At 42.1% G+C, this 26,080-nt stretch overlaps 1 protein-coding gene across 1 annotated transcript in view; it reads right to left on the minus strand.

Annotated features, from left to right (window-relative positions):
* The window catches only part of LOC138848167 (zinc finger protein 717-like), a 52,634-nt gene extending 26,881 nt beyond the window's left edge, over positions 1-25,753 (minus strand). Inside the window, exon 1 of the mRNA XM_070067736.1 lies at positions 25,441-25,753. Within this exon, the coding sequence (XP_069923837.1) occupies positions 25,441-25,467 (27 nt within the window). The 5' untranslated portion in view covers positions 25,468-25,753. The remainder of the gene's footprint in view (positions 1-25,440) is intronic.
* Between the last annotated feature and the right edge of the window lie 327 nt (positions 25,754-26,080).

A 26,080-nucleotide genomic window follows, 5' to 3' on the forward strand; every position in this document is an offset into this window, starting at 1 on the left:
CCACAACCAACATCCTATTGAATGGGGAAAAGTTGGAAGCATTTCCACTGAGATCTGGTACCAGACAGGGATGCCCACTCTCACCACTGCTAGTCAATATAGTTCTGGAGGTTCTAGCCAGAGCTATTAGGCAAGAAAAAGAAATTAAAGGGATACAAATTGGGAAGGAAGAACTCAAACTATCCCTCTTTGCAGATGACATGATTCTTTATTTAGGGGACCCAAAGAACTCTACTAAGAGACTATTGGAACTCATAGAAGATTTTGGCAAAGTAGCAGGGTATAAAATCAATGCACAAAAATCAACAGCCTTTGTATACACAGACAATGCCATGGCTGAGGAAGAACTTCTAAGATCAATCCCATTCACAATAGTTACAAAAACAATCAAACACCTTGGAATAAACTTAACCAAGGACGTTAAAGATCTCTACGATGAAAATTACAAAACCTTAAAGAAAGAAATAGAAGAGGATACCAAAAAATGGAAAAATCTTCCATGCTCATGGATTGGAAGAATCAACATCATGAAAATGTCCATTCTCCCAAAAGCAATTTATAAAGTCAATGCAATCCCAATCAAGATACCGAAGACCTTCTTCTCAGTTCTGGAAAAATTGGTGTTGAAATTTATATGGAGGCACAAGAGACCTCAAATAGCTAAAGCAATCTTGTACAACAAAAACAAAGCCGGAGGCATCACAATACCAGATTTCAGGACATACTACAGGGCAGTTGTAATCAAAACAGCATGGTACTGGTACAGAAACAGATGGATAGACCAATGGAACAGAATTGAAACACCAGAAATCAACCCAAACATCTACAGCCAACTTCTATTTGATCAAGGATCTAAAACCAATTCCTGGAGAAAGGACAGTCTATTCAATAAATGGTGCTGGGAAAACTGGATTTCCATGTGCAGAAGCATGAAGCAAGACCCCTACCTTACACCTTACACAAAAATCCACTCAACACAGATTAAAGACCTAAATCTATGACCTGACACCATCAAGTTATTAGAGAGCATTGGAGAAACCCTTCAAGATATTGGCACAGGCAAAGAGTTTCTGGAAAAGACCCAGGAGGCACAGGCAGTCAAAGCCAAAATTAACTATTGGGATTGCATCAAATTGAGAAGTTTCTGTACTGCAAAAGAAACAGTCAGGAGAGTGAAGAGACAACCGACAGAATGGGAAAAAATATTTGCAAACTATGCAACAGATAAAGGGTTAATAACCAGAATCTACAAAGAGATCAAGAAACTCCACAAAAACAAAACCAACAACCCACTTAAGAGATGGGCAAAAGACCTCAATAGACATTTTTCAAAAGAGGAAATCCAAATGGCCAACAGGCACATGAAAAAATGTTCAAGGTCATTAGCAATTGGGGAAATGCAAATCAAAACCACAATGAGGTTTCACCTCACCCCGGTTAGAATGGCTCACATTCAGAAATCTACCAACAACAGATGCTGGCGAGGATGTGGGGCAAAAGGGACACTAACCCACTGTTGGTGGGAATGCAAACTGGTCAAGCCACTATGGAAGTCAGTCTGGAGATTCCTCAGAAACCTGAAGATAACCCTACCGTTCGACCCAGCCATCCCACTCCTTGGAATTTACCCAAAGGAATTTAAATTGGCAAACAAAAAAGCGGTCTGCACCCTAATGTTTATTGCAGCTCAATTCACAATAGCTAAGACCTGGAACCAACCTAAATGCCCATCAACGGTAGACTGCATAAAGAAATTATGGGACATGTACTCTTTAGAATACTATACCGCAGTAAGAAACAACGAAATCCAGTCATTTGCAACAAAATGGAGGAATCCGGAACACATCATGCTGAGTGAAATAAGCCAATCCCAAAGGGACAATTACCATATGTTCTCCCTGATCGGTGACAACTGACTGAACACCAAAAAGGAAACCTCCTGAAGTGAAATGGACACTATGGGAAACGGTGACTTGATCAGCACAGCCCTGACTGTTAACGAACAACTTAATACATTATCCCTCTTAGTAGTTTTTTTGTGTGTTCTACTTAATATGACTGGTTTAATTCTGTAATTAATACACAGTTATTCTTAAGTGTTGAAATTTAACTGAAATGTGATCCCTGTTAAACATAAGAGTGGGAATAAGAGAGGGAAGAGATGTGCAATTCGGGACATGCTCAAGCTGACTTGCCCCAAATGGTAGAGTTAAAAACAGACCAGGGGATTCCAATTCAATCCCATCAAGGTGGCATGTACCAATGCCATCTCACTATTCCAAGTGCTCAATTTCAGTTCACAATTGATCATAATGAAAGGACTAAGAGTCAAAGGGAGCACATAAACAAGTCTAGTACCTGCTAACACTAACCGATAGAATAAAGGGGAGAGTGATCCAACATGGGAAGTGGGATACTCAGCAGACTCATAGAATGGCAGATGTCCTAAATAGCACTCTGGCCTCAGAATCAGCCCTAAAGGCATTCAGATCTGGCTGAAAAGCCCATGAGAGTATTTCAGGCATGGAAAGCCAAGACACTCTGGCAAAAGATCTCTGCGAGTGAGATCCCAGTGGAAAGAACAGGTCTTCAAAGAAGGAGGTACCTTTCTCTGAAGAGAGGAGAGAACCTCCACTTTGACTATGACCTTGTCTAAACAAGATAAGAGTCAGAGAACTCAAGGGGCTTCCATAGCCTTGGAAACTCATGACTGGAGCATAGGGAGATTACTGATGCCATAGACAGGAGTGTCAATTTGTAAAGTCAACAACAGGAGTCACTGTGCACTTACTCCTCATGTAGGATCTCTGTCCTTAATGTGCTGTGTATTGAGATTTAATGCTATAACGAGTACTCAAACAATATGTTTCACTTTGTGTTTCTATGGGGGTGCAAACTGTTGAAATCTTTACTTAATGTATACTAAACTGATCCTCTGTAAAACAAAAAAAAAAAAAAAAGAAAGAAAGAAATTATCAACTCCCAACTTGACTCTCACTGGGATTAACATGACAATAGGTCTGATCTGATTTCATCATCATTTAAAAAAATCATCTATTATTTTTCACTTTATGTTTCTGTGTGGGAGCAAACTGTTGAAATCCTTACTTAAGGTATACTAAGCTGATCTTCTGTATATTAAGATAATCGAAAATGAATCTTGATGTGAATGGAAGGGGCAAGGGAGTGGGAAAGGGGAGGGTAGTGGGTGGGAGGGACGGCATGGGGGGGAAAGCCATTGTAATCCATAAATCGTACTTTGGAAATTTATATTCATTAAATAAAAGTTAAAAAAGAAAAAGTAAAAAAAAAAAATAAAAAAAAAACTTTAGTGTTTAAAGAAGAAAATAATATCCTGAATAAATCATTTTTAATCCTTTAAAATGATGCTTGATCTTACCTATTAAAATAATTTGTGGACCATCAATGGATCATATTTTACAGTAAAATAGTAATAATTTGGTACATTAATATGGCTGGAAAACAGGGTGAATGCCTTGAAAAATCTTTGTGAATATTCTTTACCCAAAACATCCTGAAATTCATCTATCTATCACATCCAGTTATCTGTATATTTTTAACAAAGCTATATTTTAAAAAACACTGCACTTAAGTAGTAGTTTCTGACACAAATTAGGCAAGAGACAAATATTAGGGTGTCACGGAGCTCCTGCTTTTACTCCTCCCACGGCCATCTTGTATGAAACTAGTCTAATGAGAATGGCCATGAAATTATAGACAAACTCTTGAGGATTTGAGTGATGGTCTCATGGGCCATTGACTGTTGGCCCACAGCTACTGGTCATTTTTTCTATGTATAGTGTATGAATTGTGCCATGCAAATGCCTGTATCAGCAATTATCTGGTAATTGCCTTTCAGTGACTTCATTCTGCAAATTGAAGGACCTCAGTCTTGAACTTCAATCTTACATAACTTCACCTCAGACCCAGAATAAAATTATTACTTAGTTCCCAGCATCATACAGTGTAAACAGAAAATGAAGTTGTAGGCATCAAACAAGAATAGTATCATGAAATAGTGAATTCCCTTGTCCTTTCTAAAAATTATTGCTCCCTATAGTGGTAGCCACACACTTCTGACAGCAGGAGTTGCTGATTTTAGAATTATGCTGGAAAATTCTGTGGGGATTCCTGAGAAGAAAGTGGGAAGGCAGCACGCAACACTCAATTGTTGTTGATTGATCTTTTACAATTCATTTTCTCTCACTGATTTTAAATACACCTTTGTTTTTATTTGACAGGTAGAGTTATAGATAGTAAAAGAGAGACAGAAAGGTCTTCCTTGTGCTGGTTCACTCCCCAAATGGCCGCTGTCACCAGCGCTGCATTGATCCAAAGCCAGGAGCCAGGTGCATCTTCCTGGTCTCTCATGGGGGTACAGGGGCCCATGCAATTGGGCCATCCTCCACTGCCTTCCCTGGCCACAGCACAGAGCTGGACTGGAAGAGGAGTAACCAGGAGTAGAACCTGGTGCCCATATGGGACACCAGTGCCACAGGTGGAGGATTAACCAAGTGAGCCATGGCACCAAACCCTAAATACACCTTCTGACCAGCATTTCTAATTTCAAGCACTTAGAAATAGGAGCTCTGACACTTGATTTTACTAAATCAATAATGAAAAAATATAGTCCCTAAGATATAAAGAGAGTGAGGATCACAGACTGAAACTAATTCAGGATCCTACAAGGACTAAATTTGAGGTCAAGCTTGAGCTACTTATCACTAATAGAAGCAACCAGTGTTATCTGATCAAGTTTTACTAGATGGGAATGGTATCCCATATTTGTGCCAGTTTGTGTCCCAGTCTCTCCACTCCTGATCCAGCTCCCTGCTATTGAACCTGGGAAAATAGCAGCAAAAGATGGCCCAAGTGTGTGGGCCTCTGCCCACACCACAGTGCCAGCCCTAAGAAGTCTTAAAAACCTAAAGAAAGAAAATGTATAATATATCAACTATAGTTGTATATAGGTATAAATTTCTGAAAAGTACATAATTTCATCCTTTTTGTCATCTAAAACTTATTTGTAAATTATATAATTAAAAAAAGATAAAAAGACATTGATTCTTATGTCTCTTCAGCATAAGACATCAACTTTTCCAGGTTCTAGATGCACTTATTCACAGATTTTCATAGAAGAAATCAGTAATGTGGCTCAAATAACAGTCTTACCCAGGGAATCCCCCTAAATTTAAACAGGGTGCTAATATCATTTTAGAAAAGTTCCAAAATATGTATCAGAAGAAAAAAATTATTTATTTGGTACATCTCATTTTAACTATAGTATTACCTAAATTTCCAATAGTCAGATGTCCTCAAAAATTCCCACAGGTGGGAGAGATGGCCTAACACAGCGAGTAATTATTAAAATAAAAATTTTAAGCTACAACTTAACTAGGGAAAATAACACTCCACAGGTCCCAAACTAAAATAATTAAGATGACATAATAAAAGGAAACTCAATGTCTTCATGCATTAAAATGTATTACATTAAACTTAATAAACAAAAAGGTGATTATTCCAGCTGTTTCCCACTTGGCAGCCCAATTTTACCTGTTGAATCTGGAAAAAAGTAAATGGCATCTCATGGTAGATTACTAAAATCTTAATGCTATATGCCATTATGTTCACCATACTTTATATCTAATATTAACATATCTCATGCCTCTTAGTAGATAAATGACCTGTCTTAACTATTACAAAAGTGGCAAATGTGTTTTTGCTCAAAGCTTTTCCAACAGCTCCTCAGTCTAGTTTGCCTTCACTTTGGAAAGACACTTTTTCTAGGGTATACATGAGCATCTCATTGATTTGGCCATCAAACATAATTTTTGCAAAGAATTTAACTGTACCCAGCTTTTATCAGGAGCACAAGAATATATCACATTGATGACTTCCTCCCTTCATGAGACTATTTGACACACTTGTGAAGAACATACAATGCTAATACCTTTTAGCCCTTCCTGGGTTTTGGTGCAATGCATGCCTCATTTAAAAAATTAACTGTCATGGATGCTACAAATCAGTCCAGCTTATATCCCCCTCCTTCCAATGAAAAGTCAAATTGAATTCTGTAGGCACTATCCTTAGTGCTCTCAGTGACTTCTTCACTCATGGAGATCATATGCCTTCTAAATTCTCTGGATCATTTGTGATATCCACTACTTCTCAAGGGCTGTGATGCAAGGAATAACCTCTCTTGGAACCTTGCTATGTGCCAGTAAAATTAAATTAGATTTCTATTAATTGTGCTAGACTGGAAAAACAGTCACCTACACACCTTGAGCCTGTGATTCTCCAAACCTTGTTATCTAGTAGGACTTTGGCCATGGATATAGAACAGTAAAACATGAGAATGGCTACTAAGGCCTCCTTAATAGATGATGGACCCAAACTTGGCATACTCCATTTGGCTTCCAATGTCTGCTGTCTATGTCCAGATGCCAGGGTACAGCAGGAGGTCACTATTCTAACAACAATAAAGAAAAACCATTTAAGTTCAGCTGGACACCATTCTACTGACTGTTGATTTCATTACTATTAATCTGGATGCCTTCACTGGTGACAATCCAGAGACCCAAAGTAGTCACAGCATTATCTGCTAACAAAAGCTTAAACCAAGAATTATGGATTAATATCTGTTATAACACGATTCCTCAGAACCCATCTAGTCCAAACCTTGAGAGTTGGAAGCTGTTATACTTGGCCCACCCATATATAGGACGTTAATTGTGCCAGATGGGCTCTATATCCTTGTACTGCAAGGAAGATGTCATAGATATTGATGCTCCAAACTTATCCAGCTCCCTACTAATGTGTCTGGGAAAGCAGCAAAGGCTTGCCCAAATGCTTGGGCCCCTGAACCCATGTGATATCTGGAAGAAGCTCCTATCTCATGAGATCAGCCTGGTCTAGCCCCAGTCATTGCAGCCATTTTGGAGGAGAACAAACCAGAAGGAAAATCAGTCTCTCCCTTTCTCACTCTAACACTGCCTTTCAAATATATAAATAAATCTTTTAAAATGTAATCATTTCAATAGATTCCTCAGTGCTCAATCATGATGACTTTTACTATCTTAAGGACATTTTCATTTCTTTTTTAAAGATTTGATTATTTGAAAGGCAGAGAGGAGGACGGTGTGCTGCAGTATGCAAAGCTGCCATCTGTTATACTGGCATCCTATATAGGCACCAGTTCAAGTCACACTTGTTCCACTTCTGATTTAGCTTCATGCTAATGGCCTGATAGAGTGGAAGATGGCCCAAGTACTTGGGCTCCTGCCACCCCCATGGGTGACTCAAAAGACGCTCCTGGTTTCAACCTGGCCCTACACCGGCCATTGGAGAAACCACGGGTGTGAAACAGATGATGGAAGATCTCTCTATGTCTCTCTCTCTCTCTCTAACTGTGACTTTCAAATAAAGAAGTAAATAACTTTTAAAATGATTTTAGAAAGGGCAGAGAAACACACAGAAAGTGGGTGAGGAGAGAGAGGAAGAGAGGTCTTGCTTATGTTGGTTCACTCTCTAAATGTTTGCAACAGCTATGGCTGGACCAGGCTCTCAGGTCCCATAATAAGTAGTAGATCTTGCACATAGGTGAAAGGAACTGAAGAATTTGAGCCACTACCCTATGCTTCTCAGAGATATTAAGCAGGAAACTACTATGGAAGTGAAACACTGAAAACTTAGATTAGCACTGCAATATAGAATGTGGGTATCACATGCAATGACCAACAAATTAGAAAACCTGGAAGAAATCAAGACACATGCTAGGTAAAAAAATTGAGCCATGAAGACATATAGAAAACCTAAACAAACCAAAAACCGAAACAGATATTGAATCAGTAACAAAAACCCTCCAAAGAAAAGCCCAAGACCAGAAAGCTTCACTGCTAAATTCTACCAGACTTTTAAAAATAGAACTAATTGGCCAGCACCGTGGCTCAATAGGCTAATCCTCCAGCTGTGGCACTGGCACACCAGGTTCTAGTCCCAGTTGGGGCACCGGATTCTGTCCCAGTTGCCCCTCTTCCAGGCCAGCTCTCTTCTATGGCCTGGGAGTGCAGTGGAGGATGGCCCATGTGCTTGGGCCCTGCACCCCATGGGAAACCAGAAGAGGCACCTGGCTCCCAGCTTTGGATCAGCACGATGCACCGGCTTCAGCGTGCTGGCCACGGCGGCCATTGGAGGGTGAACCAATGGCAAAGGAAGACCTTTCTCTCTGTCTCTCTCTCACTGTCCATGACCTTTCTCTCTGTCTCTCTCTCACTGTCCATGCTACCTGTCCAAAAAAAAAAAAAAAAAAAAAAAAAGACTAATTCCAATACTTCTTAAGCTATTCAAAGCAATTGAAAGAGAAGAGTATTCCCAAACTCCTTCTGTTTGGCCAGTGTCACCTTATTTTCTAAACCAGAAAATGATACAATAGAGAAAGAGAATTAAAGAACAATATCTCTGATAACCACAGATCCCAAAATTCTCAACAAAATACTAGCTAATAAAATCCAACAACAGATCATAAAGATAATTTACCTGGACCAAGTGGAATGTACCTATGGTATGCAGGGATAGTTCAACATATGCAAATCAATAAATGTGATATGTGACACTGGCAAACTAAAGAATAAAAACCACATGATGATCAATAGATGAAGAGAAAGTATTTGATAAAAAACAGCCTTTCATTATAAAAACCTTAAGCAAGTTGGGAATAGAAGGAACATTCCTTATCACAATGAAGGCAATATATGACAAATCTTCAAGCAACATCATATTGAATGGAAATCATGGAAGCATTTCCACTAAGATCTGAAACCAAAGTTGCTCTCCCTCACTACTGCTGTTCAATACACTACTGACAGTTTTAGCCATGGCAATAATGCAAGAAAAAGAAATCAAAGGAAAACAAATTAGAAAGGAGAAAGTCCAATAATTTGTTTGCAGATGACATGATCCTAAATATTGGGAAACCAAAAGATTCCACCAAGAGATTATTGAAACTCACAAGAAAGTTTGGCAAAGTTGTAAAATATGAAATCAACACACAAAAATCAATAACCATTATATACACAAAAATGTCATGGCTGAAAAATAACTTATCAGAACAGTGCCATTCTCGATAACCATAAAATTTTTTATTACCTTGGAATAAATTTAGTCAAGGGTGTGAAAGATCTCTATAAGGAAAATTACAAAACATTAAAGAAAAAAAAGAAAACACAAAAAAAGGAAAAATCTTTGATGTTCATAAATTGGAAGAACAAATATCATCAAAATTCCCATTCTACCAATAGAAATTATTTTTAATTTTACTTTTACAATCATTTATTTATTTGAGAAGAAGTTATAGATAGAGAGACGGAGAGACAAAAAGCAATGCCTTCTAACTGTTGGTTAATTCTCCAAATAGCTGTAATGGCTGGTGCTGGGCTGATCTGAACCCAGGAGCTAGGAGCTTCCTCCTCATCTCCTATGTGGATACAGGAGCCCAAGCACTTGGGCCATCTTCCTCTGCCTTCCCAGGCCATGAGCAGAGAGCTGGATCAGAGGACCAGCTGGGACCCAAACTGGCATCCATATGAGATGCCAATGCCACAGACAGAGGCTCAAACTACTATTCCACAGTGCCAGCCCCTCAAAACCAATTTACAGATTCAACATGATCTCAATCAAAATACCAACAACATTCAGAAGGAAGACCTTTCTCTCTCCCTCTCTCTGTCTATAACTCTACCTGTCAAAATAAAAAAAATAAAATAATTTTAAAAATGAAAGAAATACAGCATCACCTGAAGGTTCAGCAGCATGACAAGTAGGGCCCTGTGGTGGCTTATTACTGGATAGTTGCTCAAGAATTGATCTAAGGGTGTTTGTTGGCAGCCATTGTTTGATCATTATGTATTTCACCAAGGGGGTCATTTATATGCCATGCAAACTAGAATGAAGATTCATAATAAAACTCATGAGTGTCATAAATTTTTTATCAAAATTAACAGGTCAGTTAGGAGCTCTTATTAATAGTTGGGGGCTGGCACTGTGGTGCAGCAGGTTAAAGCCCTGGCCTACAGTGCTGACACACCATATGTGCTCCAGTTCAAGTCCCAGCTGCTCACTTCTGACTCAGCTCTCTGCTCTGGCCTGGGAAAGAAGTAGAAAGATGGCCCAAGTCCTTAGGCCCCTGCACACATGTGGGAGACCTGGAAGAATTTCCTGGCTCCTGGCTTCAGATCAGCACGGCTCTGGCCATTGTGGCCATTTGGGGAGTGAACTAGCGCATGGCAGAGGTCGACTCTCTTTTTGTTAGACCGAACTTGGATGGGACTCAATTATCCCAATGAGAGACTTCAATGATACAAAAGCAAAGAGGTTTATTGTTCTAGCTTGATCTAGGGTCCACTCCTCCAATCATCACAGTGGTCATCTGATGAGGACCCATCCCATATACTTTGTGGGGTTTATATAGAGTTTTCAGAGACATTCTACATATTATAGCACCATTCAGCAAATCATCTCATTCTGCGGGAATTTAAAGAACATCTCTTAAAATTGATTAGTAAATCCAGTGGTGGGAATAGACCTAGTAAAGGTGGTTAGATGGCTTTGGGGGTGATGCTTTTTAAAATGATTGGCTAAAGTGTAGGGTCTAAACCGCTAGGGTGTATGTTCCAAACTACAGGGTTTTGGGATGTTATCAATCGCCTTAATGGCCTAAAAAGACACCTGGAAAAGATTCAGATTCCTTTTGAAGCATTCATCAGTAGCCTCAACCAGTTTTTATTGTCCATTTAATGGCTCCAATAATTTATGGGTACATAGGGCTGATGTTGGCAAGATCCTAAAAACACCCTTTGAACCCTGCTTCAGCAAATGAAAATACAGAAAATATATATTGGAAATAAGCTTTATTAATTTACATACATGAAGAGAAGTTTTTAAAAGGCATACTATTTGGACAGATCATATTACTTTGCTGTAAAATTCTAAATCTAATGAAAGAGTCCAGAATTGTCTAGATTAGAGATTATCTTTTTGTTTTCCTTAAGGCTTATAAAACAAATACAAATGTCCTAAAGTGCTAGATTAACCTGAAAAAATTATGTTCAAAACACAATTTTTATTCATTAGAGTTTAACATTGACAGAAGGGAAAGTCATTCAGTAAAGAGGTAGAAATGCTTTCAGACTTAATATTAAGAATGTTGGTTTCCCAAATGCTTTTTCTTATCCATTCAGCTTAAGGCGAATTGGTATTTGCTGCATCAGCAGTCTGACTGCATGTCTTAGGGAATGAAAAATAGAGGTCTGTAGAGATGCCTGAAGAGTTGGTGCTTTTAAGTTAAGATTCTTCTCAGCTGCTGAGGAGTACGTTCCATCGAGTGCATAACTATGAATGATTCAGAAGATTTATAAGACTTAAGATACTCAGTTGTTAAGTTTATGAATTTTGTGGGAAATTATGGACTTACTGTGTCACCGGAATTTGCTGCGTTAAAAAAAATGAATACAAAGATTCTTTTTAAATAAAACTTAAAAAAGTATAGGCTTGTATTGAACAAGATGTATCTAAACTTCATAAAATGCTGTTATTTTAATACAAAACATACATAAGCATATGTTTTAAACATAAATAATTTATTATGAAAGCTTGTGTTTCTACTCAAATACACTTGTGAAAACAAATTACAATTTATCCCCAAATAATCTAGAATTTCCTAACAGTATCTAACTTAAATAATGAAGGAAAACATCCTAAAACATCTTTTGTTTGTGTGAACTTAATTACAGTACCTTAAATTAGCATTCTCCATCCCAAAGGTTATTAAAAGTTTTGAAAGGGAGATAAACTCCATGAGGTTGTTAGATTTTCTGTTCTAAATTCTTCATGTACTTGGGGCTGGTGATGTGGTGCAGAGGTTAATCCTCTGCCTGTGGTGCCAGCATCCAGTATGAGTACTGGTTCTAGTCCCGGCTGCCCCTCTTCCAGTCCAGTTCTCTGCTGTGGCCTGGGAAAGCAGTGGAAGATGGCCCAAGTGCTTGGGCCCTGCACCCCATGGGAGACCAGGAGAAGCACCTGGCTCCTGCCATCGGATCACCACGGTGCGCCGGCCGCTGCATACCAGCTGTGGCGGCCATTGGATGGTGAACCAATTGCAAAAGGAAGACCTTTCTCTCTGTCTCTCACTCACTGCCCACTCTGCCTGTCCAAAAAAAAAAAAAAAAAAAAAAAAAAACACACCTGGCTATCAAAATTATTCAGATGCAGACAAGATAAGACTCCTTGTGGGGTAACCACATGCTGAATATCTGGTTTTTTATTTACATGTCACTGTCACAGGCTGAACAGCAACAGAACACAGTATGAGAATGATGAGCGCTCCTCTAATTCTAGAGACATATGTGCCCTGTCAGGACTTCATTGGCCTAGCTCATCAAAAGACTCAGGAATAAATGTTTCTGTTTTCAAGAGAATTGTGGGGCCGGTGCCATGGCACAGTAGGTTAATCTTCCACCTGTGGCACTGGCATCCCATATAGCCACTGGTTCTAGTCCCAGCTACTCCTCTTTGACTACAGCTCTCTGCTATGGCCTGGGAAAGCAGTAAAATGTGGCCCAAGTGCTTGGGCCCCTGCACCCAAGGGCAACTAGGAAGAAGCACCTGGCTCCTGGCATTGGATCAAGCAGCTCTGGCTGTTGTGGCCATTTGGGGAGTGAACCAGTGGATGGAAGACCTTTCTCTCTGTCTCTACCTCTCACTGTCTGTAACTCTGCCTCTCAAAGAAATAAATAAAATCCTTCAAAAAGTCTGTTAAAGTGAATTACAACCACCATTGTTTGTTTTCTTTCACAACTTCAAGTGGACATAGCTCATAAAATAAAATAAATCATAGGCTGATGCCATGGCTCACTTGGCTAATCCTTCACTTGTGGCACCAGCACCCCAGGTTCTAGTCCCAGTTGGGGTGCTGGGTACTATCCCATTTGCTCCTCTTCCTGGACTCAGGAGGGCAGTGGAAGGTGGCCCAAGTGCTTGGTTCTCTGCACCCGCACAGGATAACGAGGAAGTACTTGACTCCGGGCTTTGGATCGGCAGAGCACTGGCCATAGTGGCCATTAGGGGAGTGAACCAATGGAAGGAAGACCTTTCTCTGTCTCTCTCACTGTATATAACTCTCTCAAATATAAATAAATAAACAAACAAATAAATAAATCAGTTTCATAAACAGTAAAGCTTAGACAATTGGTACCAATGAATAGCTTCTTTCATAGTCTCTCTTTATAAATAATTAATAAACCAATTATTTTCTTCCTACTCTGCAAAGCCAGTCAACGTAATTGATTTCTAATTTAGTTTCCAAATCACCCAGAAATGCACAATGTTGATGCTTTTGCAGCATTATAAGAGTATAAAATAATAGCAATTTTTAATTCTTGCACTTTTTAACATTAGAGAGTTCTAAGACATTAAATGGCATTTTTTTCTAACCCATGTAAGACTAACAATGTGCAGAAAAACATAAGGATTTTTCTTATGCAGATAAATAATTGTGCTTTGCCTAGAATCATGCTTCAACTGTGGTTATTTTTCCCCTCCACTGAAGCCAGGAAGAAGAGAGTCCTGTGAAACTAATGAAATGCCCCTGGTGTTCTTAAATGATTACTTTCTGGCAGGAACTTCCAAGGAACAACACCACAGTCATAGTGAACTTCTTCTATGGTTGGAATCTTCTCTTTGCTTCCAGGAGACCAAGAGAAGCCACCTGGAGATCTCAGGGGAAGGTCACGTGGGAATGGAGTCATTCATCTCCTCTGGAAGCAGTTGTGTCTGTGAAATTTTTTGCTCATAGTAAATTTGACAGGTCTCTATCCATTGATAAAGAAGAGACTCATCATAAAAATTAGTAATACATAAAAAAAATCATTGAAATCTCATTTTTTTCTGCCACAGGCAAGTGGAACCACATCTCTCACAGTAAAACAGACTGTAAAGAGTCTATCCAACATCTCTGGCTCTCCTCACATTCTAAGGACAGACCTCGGAGAACTTCCAGCTGCCTCTTCCAGAGAGGTAAATCAATAAATAAATTGTTAATAAAAAAAAAAGGGAAGTCACTTTTTTTCTGTATTTCTGGATAGGATTCCTGTCTTTGAATCAATATCTCATTATTTTTATTCATTTTTCCTTCTTTGGAATTGGAGTAGGAGTAGGCAAAAACATGCATGAAAGAAGGGGGAAAAAAGCTTAAAGTACTAGATTGTAAAGTAGGAACAAATGGACAGGAAGGCTGGAGGTGAAAGGGTAAAGACTAGGTTAGGGAAAAAAAGCCAGCTTATTAAATCCTTAAAAAGAGAAAGGAAGAAAGGAGGGGGCAATAGAGAAGTATGGTTATGTTCTTCTGGAATCACCATCTTATGCAATCTGTTCTCTTTGTATTAATAAAAATAAAAATGTTTAACAACTGAAAGTTCATTCCTTTATTGCATCACTACTGCCTCATTCCAACACTCTATGAAAGCAGAAACCAAAGGCAGGCATGGGTTGCAGGGTGGAAGTGACAGTGCTAGCTCTATTTCTCTAATGTCAACCTCTGCACCCCAACTTCTGATCCAGCAAAGTTCTATACAGTACCCAGAATCAGCTTCATAAAATAAACCACTTAGGGCAAAAGCTCAGAAAAAATCAATGTCCCCATTATTCTTTGCCTATGAAGCACTCATAAAAATTAGCATGCTGCTAAAGAAAATGAGATTGTGGCCCAGCTATGTATAAAGAACATAGGGATGCAAAGTCAGGAGGCAGTTTGGTGTTTTATGAGCACCCAAAGTGAACTGCAGATGATGGAAGGGGATGCATTACAGAATGGGAGCTGAGTAGGCAACCCAGGCAGTAGTGACCACCAAGCCTTTAACCTGAGATTTGTGAGTATTTGTGAAGTGTACAAATGAGTTCTACCTATAACAACAGTAATTACTTTTGCCTTAGGACACAAGGCAAAGCACACTTTTTCCAATTTTTATCTGTTTTTCATTTTATTTGAAAGGTAGAGGGAGATGGAGAGGGAGAGAGATTTCTTCCATTTTCTGGTACACACCCAAATGCTCACAACAGCAGGCAATGTTCAGCTTGAAGCCAGGATCCCAGAACTCTATGCAGGCCTGGGTGAGTTCAGTTGATTCTGAGGATACACAGTCTTCAGTGACACCTGTCTTTATAAAGACACATCTCAATACAAAATAAAACTCCCTACTCAGGACTCGAGATCCAAGAGAAAACTCAAATATTTTCCAGATGAGTGCAAAACAGAAATCTGGAGCCAACAAGTTCCCTGCCTACCTGAGAATCAGCCTGCTCACCAGGGAGATCTAGGGAAGAGGACTAAGCAAAGCCACTTGGGACCTGTGCCCAGAGTCTTATCTCTTGAGTGAGCATAAAGGCAGCCCAGTCATTGGGCACTGGCAGTTTTGGACCACCTTAATCCTGAAGTGGCTACACAAACTAGTCAACTCCAATTTGGGCTAAGTTATCAGACTGGCAGTCTGGCCAAAGATTGTCACCCATTAAGGAATCTGGACACAGGAATGGCCAAAAAAGAACCATTAGGAGATGCGCACAATAGGAGTCAGAGTACTAAGTGGGTAATAAATGCACAGATCCTAGACCAAGGCAACAGGCAATGCCAACCTTCTCTTTTGTTGCAAAGTTTTCTTATTTTATCTTAAAGGCCTTGAGAAACAGATCTGTAGACATCTCATGTGTAAGACAAACATGCATCATTCATAATTGGCCTATAAATATTAGCATTCTTGGCCTGATCAATAAGCCTCAGGAACTAGCTCAGGGAGGGGCAAGGAAAGGGAATCACTTCTGTCTCATTTCTAGGGAAGTACACTTCCTCCATGAACTGCTTCTTACAAAATATTTCTCCAATTTTCCAGGAGAAATACATCAACTCTGAAAAGGCTACTTTGTTTTTTCCATAGAGCCCAACACCTGTCTTGGGAATCACCTGTGATGCCAGGTAGATGGATAAGAAAGCCAATTGGAATCATCTACTAGAAGACAAGATACTTTACCCAAATCACTATATTTTACTCTACAGAAAAATGCAAACTAAATCACAAAGAACTCCAGTCGATCAATCCCCTGGTTTAAGCAAAGGGCATATTTGCATTACTCTAGATATGCAGGCCTCTCTTTCTGCTGTACCTTCATGTGGACTATCTGCATAGGGATACAGAGTGAGGGGGAGGCTGCAGCAGTAAAAATGGTCAATGTTTCAATTATGAAACTGATTTTTAATTATCTCAAATTCAGTCATAAAAATTCTGCTCTAAGCAAGACACACATAAAGCCAAGCGCATCCCTTTCTCAACAAAAATTTAATGCTAACTGCATATTTAGGAGTGTACTATTGCATTTAATTCCAGTACTTCTCTACATCTTATTTTTTAAGATTTTATTTATTTGAGAGGTTGAATTATAGACAGTGAGAGGAAGAGACAGAGATAAAAGTCTTCCATCTGCTGGTTCATTCCCCAAATGACTATAACAGATGGAGCTGCACTGATCTGAAACCAGGAACCAGGAGCTTCTTCTCTGTTCCTCCTTGGGTACAGGGGCCTAAGCACTTGAGCCATCTTCTACTACTTTCCCATGTCATAGCAGAGAGCTGGATCAGAAGAGGAGAATCTGGGACTAGAATGGTGCCCATATAGGATGCCAGTGCCACAGGCAGAGGATTAAACTACAAAGCCACAGTACCAGCCCCTCTATATCTTATAAGCACATCTTATCTGTAAGAAGAAAACTGAAAAGTGAGTCCAGTATATCACAAATTATGTTAGAAATTATCTCTAATTTAAAAAAAAAAGAAAGGAAAACCCTATAATAGAAACCTGCACAAATGACCTGTGTCCTATTACTTTATCCTTTGGAATACTTTTCAAGATTTCTTCTGGCCTTCCCATCTTCCCTTGTTCCTCATACCCTTTCAACATCACTGCCTCTCTGTCCCTGCAGCTCTCTCCCTTTGGAAGCAGTCTTGTGGACTGTCAATCATTATTTCAAAATGTATGTAGGAAGGGCCTGAATGGCCTTCTAATGTCCCTTAAATATTTCTATAAAACAGATGATAGAGGGGCTGCTACTGTGTCCCAGCAGGGAAAGCTGCTGCCTGCACTGCTGGCATCCCATGTGGGTGCTGCTTTGAGTCTCGGCTGCTCCATTTCTGATCCAGCTCTCTTCTAAGCTCTGGGGAAGCAGTAGAAGATGACCCAAGACCTTGGGCCCCTGCACCCATGTGGGATAACTGGAAGAGGCTCCCGGCTCTTGGCTTCAGTTCAGGGTAGCTCCAGCCATTGCAGCCATCTGGGAGTAAACAAGAAGATGGAAGGCCTTTCTCCCTCTCTTTCTCTCTCTGCCTCTGCTTCTCTCTCTCTCTTTCAAATAATAATAATAATTATAATAAAAACAGACAGTAGAGCATAGTGGGAAAGCTGTTGCCTGTGATGCTGGTATTCCATGTTGTGCACGAGTTCATGTCCCAGCTGCTCTACTTCTGATCCAGCTCTCTCATGTGCCTAGGAAAGCTACAAAGTTTGCTGCCTATGCTCCTACTCCCACATGGGAAATGTGGAAGAAGATACTGGCTCCTGACTTTAATCCAGTTTCAACCCCAGGTGCTGTGGCCATTAGGGGTGTGAAACAGTGGATAAATGATTTACATCTCTCTTTCTCTCTTTGTAACTCTGCCTTTCAAATAAATATTTTTAATTTTTTAAAAAATTTAACAAATGGCCCTAAATATTCTGACTCATCTTGACATGTAACAAGAGCCAAAAAAGTTGCTGCTGACTTTATGTAGTGCCTCCTCAATCCATTCTATAAGAAAAAAAATGTGTATTTCTTTTGCTCTCCAAGCACTCAAATCCAAAAGAAATAATACTACCCAGTGTGGCTCTCTTTAAGGCTGCTCTTGCACTGAAGACAAGTAAAGGAGCAAGGGGCCCAAACCCTGTGTGGCTGGCTGGCAGTCCCCTCCTCACTCTGCATCTGAGTTTCTGGTTAGAGATGGAGACAAAGGCAACTCCAGATGCTGCAGTGGTCCACAAACAGCCTCAATCACAGACATGCCTTGTGTGTGTGCAACAGAAGGAGAGCACAAAGCACTATATAAGGGAGGAATACAATGAACAAAAAGGAAAGGATGTGAATGGACATAGCCAAGAATTTCCCCACTCTGCTGATCATGATCTCAAGGATATACAGGCCAGAATTCCATTTCACTTTGGAAAACCCACTCCTTGAAGTTTTCTCCTCCAAGGTGTATTCTTCTGTGAGGAATCTGTCCTCCTGTGAGAGAGGGCACCACCACAAATTGAAAACCAGTCAAAAAGCAGAGTGATGGCTTTAATTCTCAGAGGTGAATGGACAACCACATCTATGAATTCTGCATTAAAAAATAAGCTTCCTTCTGCTCTAGGAATCTGATGTAGGTTTGGGCTAAAATGAGAAACACAGAGACCAGCTGGGTCTGTTAGGTGAGAAGAAAGGAAGCTTGATTTCCAGTTGTTACTTTGTAGCTTGTTACTTTTGAGAGGATTTCATTTTCCACTTCTACTTGAAGAAATGGAAAGGTAGAATCAGTGCCAGCCTAACACACAGCAGCTTTAGCCACTGATGACATCACAGCTTGCTACCCAAAAGTGGCAGCCAAAATAAACTCAACAAATGAGAACCAAAATAAAACAGAAGAGTCTACCATAATACCAACAGTTGTTCAGCAGATATTACCCAGATCTTGACACACAAGTCACCAGGATAAAGGGTAGGGCTGGCTTTGTGGCACAGTGGATTAAACCACCACCAAATAAAATGCTGGGATCCAATATGTGTGTCCATCCTTTAAAAAAGATTTATTTATTTGAAAGTCAGAGTTTTGGGGGCCAGTGCTGTGGCACAGCTGGTTGAGACACTGGCCTGCATCCCATATGGTCCCTGGTTCAGGTCTTGGCTGCTCCACTTCCAATCCAGCTGCCTGCTAATGTGCTTGGGAAAGTGGCACAGTATGGCCCAAGTCCTTGGTCCCCTATATCCACGTGGGAAATCCGAAGAAGCTACTGGCTCCTGGTTTCAGATCAGCTCAGATCTGGCCACTGTGGCTATTTGGGAAGTGAACCAGCAGACTGAAGACCTCTCTATCTGTCTCTATCTCTATCAGTAACTCTGTCAAATAAATAAAATACATCTTAAAAAAATGTCAGTTATGGAGAGGAGGGAGAGTCAGATGGGATGCCGTTGTGGACTAGCAGGTAAAGCTGCTGCCTGCAGTGCTGGCATCTGGTATTGGCACCAGTTCATGTCCTGGCTGCTCCACTTCTGATCCATTTCTCTGCTAGTGACCCTGGAAAAGTAGAAGATGGTCCAATACCTGGGTCCTTGACAGCCAAGTGGGAGACCTGGATGAAGCTCTTGGTGCCTGGCTTGGGCCTGGCCCAGTCTTGGCCATTGCAGCCATCTAGGAAGTAGACCAGCAGATGAAAATCTCTTTCTCATTCTCTCCCTTTCTCTATCTCTGCCTTGTAAATAAATAACTAAATGCTAAAAAAGAGAGAGATCTTCCATCTGAGATGGCTGCCATGGCCAGGGCTGAAGCACACAGAAACCAGGAGCCAGGCACTTCATCTGGGTCTCCCACATGGGTTACAATGGCCCCAACACTTGAGTCATCTGCTGCTGCTTTTCTCAGACCATCAGCAGGGAGCTAGGTTAGAAGTGGAGCAACTGGGACATGAACGGCTGTTCATCTGGGAAGCTGGCATTACAGATGGTGACTTGCCACAATGCCAGCCCGAGTCACAGCTGTTCCACTTCTGATCCAGCTCCCTGTAATGCAACTAGGGAAGCAGAAACAGATGGCACAAGTACTTGGGTCCTTGCACCAATGTGGGACACTGGGTTGGACTTCCAGGCTGGGCCAGCATTATTCATTGCAGTCTCTTGAGTGAACCAGCTGATGCAAGATCCCCATCCTTCTGTCTCTGCCTCTTTCTCTGTAACTCTGCTTTAAAATAAAATTTTTAAATCTTTTTTTTTTTTTTTTTTTTTTTTTGACAGGCAGAGTGGACAGTGAGAGAGAGACAGAGAGAGAAAGGTCTTCCTTTGCCGTTGGTTCACCCTCCAATGGCCGCCGCTGCAGCCGGCGCACCGCGCTGATCCTGGCAGGAGCCAGGAGCCAGGTGCTTTTCCTGGTCTCCCATGGGGTGCAGGGCCCAAGCACCTGGGCCATCCTCCACTGCACTCCCTGGCCATAGCAGAGAGCTGGCCTGGAAGAGGGGCAACCGGGACAGAATCCGGCGCCCCAACCGGGACTAGAACCCGGTGTGCCGGCGCCGCAAGGTGGAGGATTAGCCTATTGAGCCACGGCGCCGGCTCAAAAATTTTTAAATCTTAATAAAATAAAGAGAGAGGGTGAGAGAGTAGCCACAGTAAAGTAACAGAGCAAAGCTACAGTTGTGCTGTCCCTCAGCAGCCTTCTGCCTTAAGTGGGAAGTCTCCAGCTTACAGACACTGACATAAAAGACACATTCACAACACATTCCAAAACAAGAGATGAGAGGTTTACAAGGCATATTGACTTTATGATGACTTTCATTCAATAGGTACACTGGGTTTAGATATATGCCTTTTGTGCAGCCAAGTTAACCCAGGGTCTAATTCAAAGAGACATAATGAGGAAGATGTGCTGCCAGGGGAGAGAGCTGCAATGTCCCACTGGTCTTGTAACATCATAAAGAGAAGGAAAAGAAACGGCGCCACGGCTCAATAGGCTAATCCTCCTCCTTGCGGCACCGGCACACTGGGTTCTAGTCCTGGTCAGGGTGCCAGATTCTGTCCCAGTTGACCCTCTTCCAGGCCAGCCCTCTGCTATGGCCCGGGAGTGCAGTGGAGGATGGCCCAGGTGCTTGGGCCCTGCACCCCATGGGAGACCAGGAGAAGCACCTGCCTCCTGCCTTTGGATCAGCACGGTGTGCTGGCCACGGTGGCCACTAGAGGGTGAAGCAACGGCAAAGGAAGACCTTTCTCTCTGTCTCTTTCTCACTGTCCACTCTGCCTGTTTAAAAAAAAAAAAAAGAGAGAGAGAGAGAGAGAAGGAAAAGGGCTACTTATGTCCATGGTTATAAGGAGGACAGAAGCACAAACATTTCAGAAAGGGGGAGCAAATTACAAATATAGTAATTTTAGGAAAATAAAAGGAAGTAAATTTCAGAATATAATGTGGGGTAGAAACACACCATCAGCTCATCAATTCTCAAGGGATCCAGGAAAACTGCCCTGCCTACCCACAGACCAAATGTTTCAAAACACATTTTTTGATTAAATTCAGAAGATTACAGGACTCAGCACTCTGGGTGTTCAAATGCCAAATTAAGTTTTAGTTTCCACTACGGGCAGATGTAGCCAATCACTCAGATCATGAGAAAAACTTTTCCATAAGAAGGAACATGAAATATTCAGTCACACAGAATAACTGTGCTTAGTGCTCAAAGTGAACCCCAAGATAAGCACCCAGAAAACCTGTTAAGTCTTGGGGCCAGCACAGTGGTGTAGCATGTAAATATTTATTTATTTATTTAAAAGGCAGAGTTACAGAGAGGCAGAGGCACAGAGAGAGGTCTTTCATGCACTGATTCACTCCCCAAATGGCTGCAATGGCCAGAGCTGGATCTATCTGAAGCCAGGAGCCAGAAGCTTCTGTCAGGTCTCCCAAGCTGTGCAGAACCCAAGAACTTGGGCCATCTTCCACTGCTTTCCCAGGCCATGCCAGGAAGCTGGATCTCAAACAAGCACCCATACGGGATGCCAGCACTGTAGGTGGCAGCCTCACCTGCCATGCCATAGTGCCAGTCCTCCAAATAATCCTATTTTAAAAAGCATTTTAAATGAGGGATGGGAGAGTTTGTTTATCGAAAGCAAGGATAGCATAAGATAACTACTACACAGAAGAAGCTCCTGGCTCCTGGTTTTGGATTGGCACAGCTCCAACCACTGTAGCCAGTTGGGGAGTGAACCAGCATATGAAGACTTCTCTCTCTCTGCCTCTCCTCTCTGTAACTCTGACTTTCAAGTAAAATAAATAAATCTTTAAAAAAAATAAGATAACTACTAGTACTCATTAACTTAAAAAATATTGAAATTTAATGAAATTCAAAATATAACCAAAATCATCATCTACTACACATTATAATCTTTATTTTGAGAGTCATATTAGAAAAAATTTAACCCCTCCCCCTCTTTGAAAAATGCACATGGGACTGGTGTAGTAGGTTAAGCAGACCCTGGCAGTGCCAGCACCCCACATGGGCACTGGTTCAAAACCTGGCTGCTTCATTTCCAATATAGCTCCCTACTAATTCACCTGGGAAAGCAGAGGATAATGGCCCAAGTGTTTGGGCCCCTGAAATCAAGTGTGAGAACCAGAAGAAGCTCCTAGCTTCTGGTTTTAGCCTGGCCCAGCCCAGGTCATTGTGGCCATTTGAGGAGTGAACCAATGGATGGAAGACCTCTCTGTGTCTCTCTGTAAATCTGCCTTTCAAGTAAATAAAATGCATTAAAAAAACCCTATACAATGTAGTATTTGGTGATTCCCTCATACAAGGAAAGCTCAGATAAATTGTAGAGGAATCCTCCTGGCTTGATGCAATTCAGAAGGAGGATTGCTTCTGTCACCCTATGCTAGACATCAATGAGAGTTATTAATGGGAAGATGAATGGACATATCAGACTGCTTCCTCACATGGCACCTTTTCTTAAAGACATCACTGCTGCATTACCAGATTATGTCTCTCATGTGAAATATGTCTCTCCTAAAAATTTTAAAGAACTTGCCAGAAACTTATTGCAGAGCAGGGAATGATGTGCCAAGGACAGTGAGTTAGCCTGAGTAGTCCAGCAATCCTGTTCTTGGCTGTTTTCAAGTTCGTATTAATGTACACACAACATAGTTGCTAAGAAAGTGTCTTACAGTTGTTTCCTGGGTGTGAAGCAGCTCTTTTCAGCAGAAACACATCACTGCTTGTCCACTCACAAGCACTGTGATAGGGAGTACATGCGAGAAAAGATCAAAACACACTGGGTTTGAGAGGAAGAATGCTGTCACCCTAGCAACCTCTATCCAGGATTCCCTTTCTATTCTTACTTCCTAGGTAACCTTACTATGCTAAATGAGTTTCACAGATTAGTAATCTGGTGACAACAGGACTCTAACAGAATCTATGAATCACTCAGTTAATCAAGTGAAAACTTCATTACACTGAAAGTTAGTCTATAGCAATAGTTTTCAGGGCCACATCTCTCTTTTTTTAAAAGATGTTTTATTTATTTATTTGAGAGGTAGAATTACAGATAGTGAGATGGATAGACGGACAGAAAGGTCTTCCTTCTGCTGGTTCACTCCCCAGTTGGTCAAAATGGCCAGAAGAGCTGCACTGTTCTAAAGCCAGGAGTCAGGAGCTTCTTCTGGGTCTCCCACATGGGTGCAGAGGCCCAAGCACTTGGGCCATCTTCTACTGCCTTCCCAGGCCTAGCAGAGAGCGGGATCAGAGGAGCAGCTGGGACTCAAACTGGTGCCCATATGGGATGCTGGCACCACAGGCAGAGGATTAACCTACTGAGCCACAGTGCCAGCCCAAAGCCACATCTTTTACTGTACTGTGTGGGCATCTCTGTGGGGGAGAGGGGCACATTTTCTCTTTTCTTCCTCACCCATCTTCACATTAACACCGTGTACAAAGGCATCCACAGACCAATCATTTTGAAAATCTATCACTAATATCCTCCCGTGTTGAAAATGTCATGGGGTTAAACACAGAACCCAGAATAAGAAAAGTAACTTGAAGCTGGTGTTGTGGCTGAGCGGGTAAAACCATATGGGTGCTGGTTCCAGACCTGGCTGCTCCACTTCTGATCCAGCTCTCTGCTATGGCCTGGGAAAGCAGTGGAAGATGGCCCAAGTGCTAGGTCCCCTATACCTGTGTGAGAGACCTGGAAGAAGTTCGTGGCTTCTGGCTTCAGATCCATGCAGTTCTGGCCATTGTGACCATCTGGGGAGTAAACCAGCAGATGGGAGCTCACTCTCTCTCTCTCTCTCTCTGTGTCTTTGCCTCTCTGTAACTCTGCCTTTAAAATAAATAAATAATTTTTTTTAAAGTAACTGGCCAGCGCCGTGGCTCACTTGGTTAATCCTCTGCCTGCAGTGCTGGCATCCCATATGCACACCGGATTCTGTCCCATTTGCTCCTCTTCCAGTCCAGTTCTCTACTGTGGCCCAAGTGCTTCGGCCCCTGCACCTGCATGGGAGACCAGGAGGAAGCACCTGGCTCCTGGCTTCAGATCAGCACAGCGCGCCAGCCATAGTGGCCATTTGGGGGGTGACTATTGGAAGGAAGACCTTCCTAACTCTGCCTGTCAAATTAAAAAAAAAAAGTAACTGGCCCCCTTAATTACAACCATATGGACTGTAAGATAATCAGCTTGGTGGAGCATTGAGTGACTGTAAAGAACTAGAGAAGAAAAATTGATACTTTTCTGTATTTATGTTTTCGTAGCTCTCCACTATGAAAATGCAGATTGAAGTAGCTCATTATTAACTCACATGGTAGACTTGCATTAATTTCAGCTCACTTCTCACTTTGCAAAGGGATTAGCAGCAGGTAATAAAAGTTCACATCCCTAATAACATGAGAAGAAAGAAGGGTTGAAGACAGAAATCGAAACGCAGGAAAATAAATCAGCTAGGTTTCCATGGCCTCAAGCTCCAGATTGAAAAAGAGTCTGTTAATTAAACACGGAGGAGCGATCAATCCACAAAGCTACTGCACAAGCTTCACGTGCTGCTGGGAAAGTCAGCCAAACACACAGCGCCCCAGCTGAAAATGTGTCCGCGGGGTCCAGCATGGGGGCCAGGAGCCAGAGCCTACTCTGATCTTCCATCTCCACCTCTCCACTGCCTCAGGCTCTGGCTGAGGGCCACCGAGCCCCGCCCAGCGGGAACTACCAGGGGATATAGCCGGAGGCCAGCCACAAGGCATTCTCTGACCCACCCAAAGTGAGAACTGGGCTTATTTAAATCTAGGGAATGGGACTCCTTCCTTCAGCGTGCTCTCAACTGCCCTGCTGGTGCCGTTCCTCGTCCAGTGTACTTTAAGGAGAATTTGAGCGAGGCAGCCCGTGGGACTGGCCGAGCATCGGGAGACTGGGAAGTGGCGGTGGGAGACACAACACCTGGGTCCCAGACTTGACTCTGCCGGAGAAGCTCCCAGCATCACTGAGAAGCAAGTGATCGAGGTCTGGGAGCCGCCACCCGCCATCGCACCCTCCCCTCTCCCACACACACATCTGTGCCCCTCCTGTTCTCCATACTTGCTGTGGAAAATCTCGGGAGCACATCCCCTTCCTTCAGGACACACAGGGAGCAAAGCGGAGAGTGTGGGACAGGAGAAGTCGCTGGAACTTGGGGCCCACGGTGGCAGATGCAGAGGCACAGAAGCAGCGGGTGGCAGGTCTGGGGTGTGTGCTCCCGAACCGCCTGCAATTGCACTTGTAGAGCAAGTCTCCCCAGTGAATGTGGGAGAAGGAGCAGCGCGGCCTCTCAGGGACCTCTCTGATCAGTAAATGAACTTCTGTTCCCAGCCCCGAGCCACAGGGAAAGGCACGCATGCGCACGTTCTCCCACATGCACACGCACAGGCGTTCAGAGCACGGAAAACGTTGGAGCACCAGGTGACTCTGGGAAATGGAGTCCAGGCCAGGGCATTCCTAGATAGACTTACTGGCCCTCTCCTAGGGCTTCAGTGCGGGGTGGGTGGAGACAGGCTGGGAACCAGAGAGCGTTTGCTTTTGTTTCCATCCCTCCTTCCCTTCCTTCCCACCCCAGATCTCAAGGGTCAGCTGCTGTTCTTCCTTTCTTGAACAAAATCTTAAGAAGTGACAGCCACTGCTGCTGAGTCCCAAATCCCGGTTCCCTCACACACGCTGTTTCCCTCAGGAAAATCCCCTGCTG

Source organism: Oryctolagus cuniculus, unplaced genomic scaffold (assembly GCF_964237555.1).
Source record: "Oryctolagus cuniculus unplaced genomic scaffold, mOryCun1.1 SCAFFOLD_118, whole genome shotgun sequence".
Classification (NCBI taxonomy): Eukaryota; Metazoa; Chordata; class Mammalia; order Lagomorpha; family Leporidae; genus Oryctolagus; species Oryctolagus cuniculus.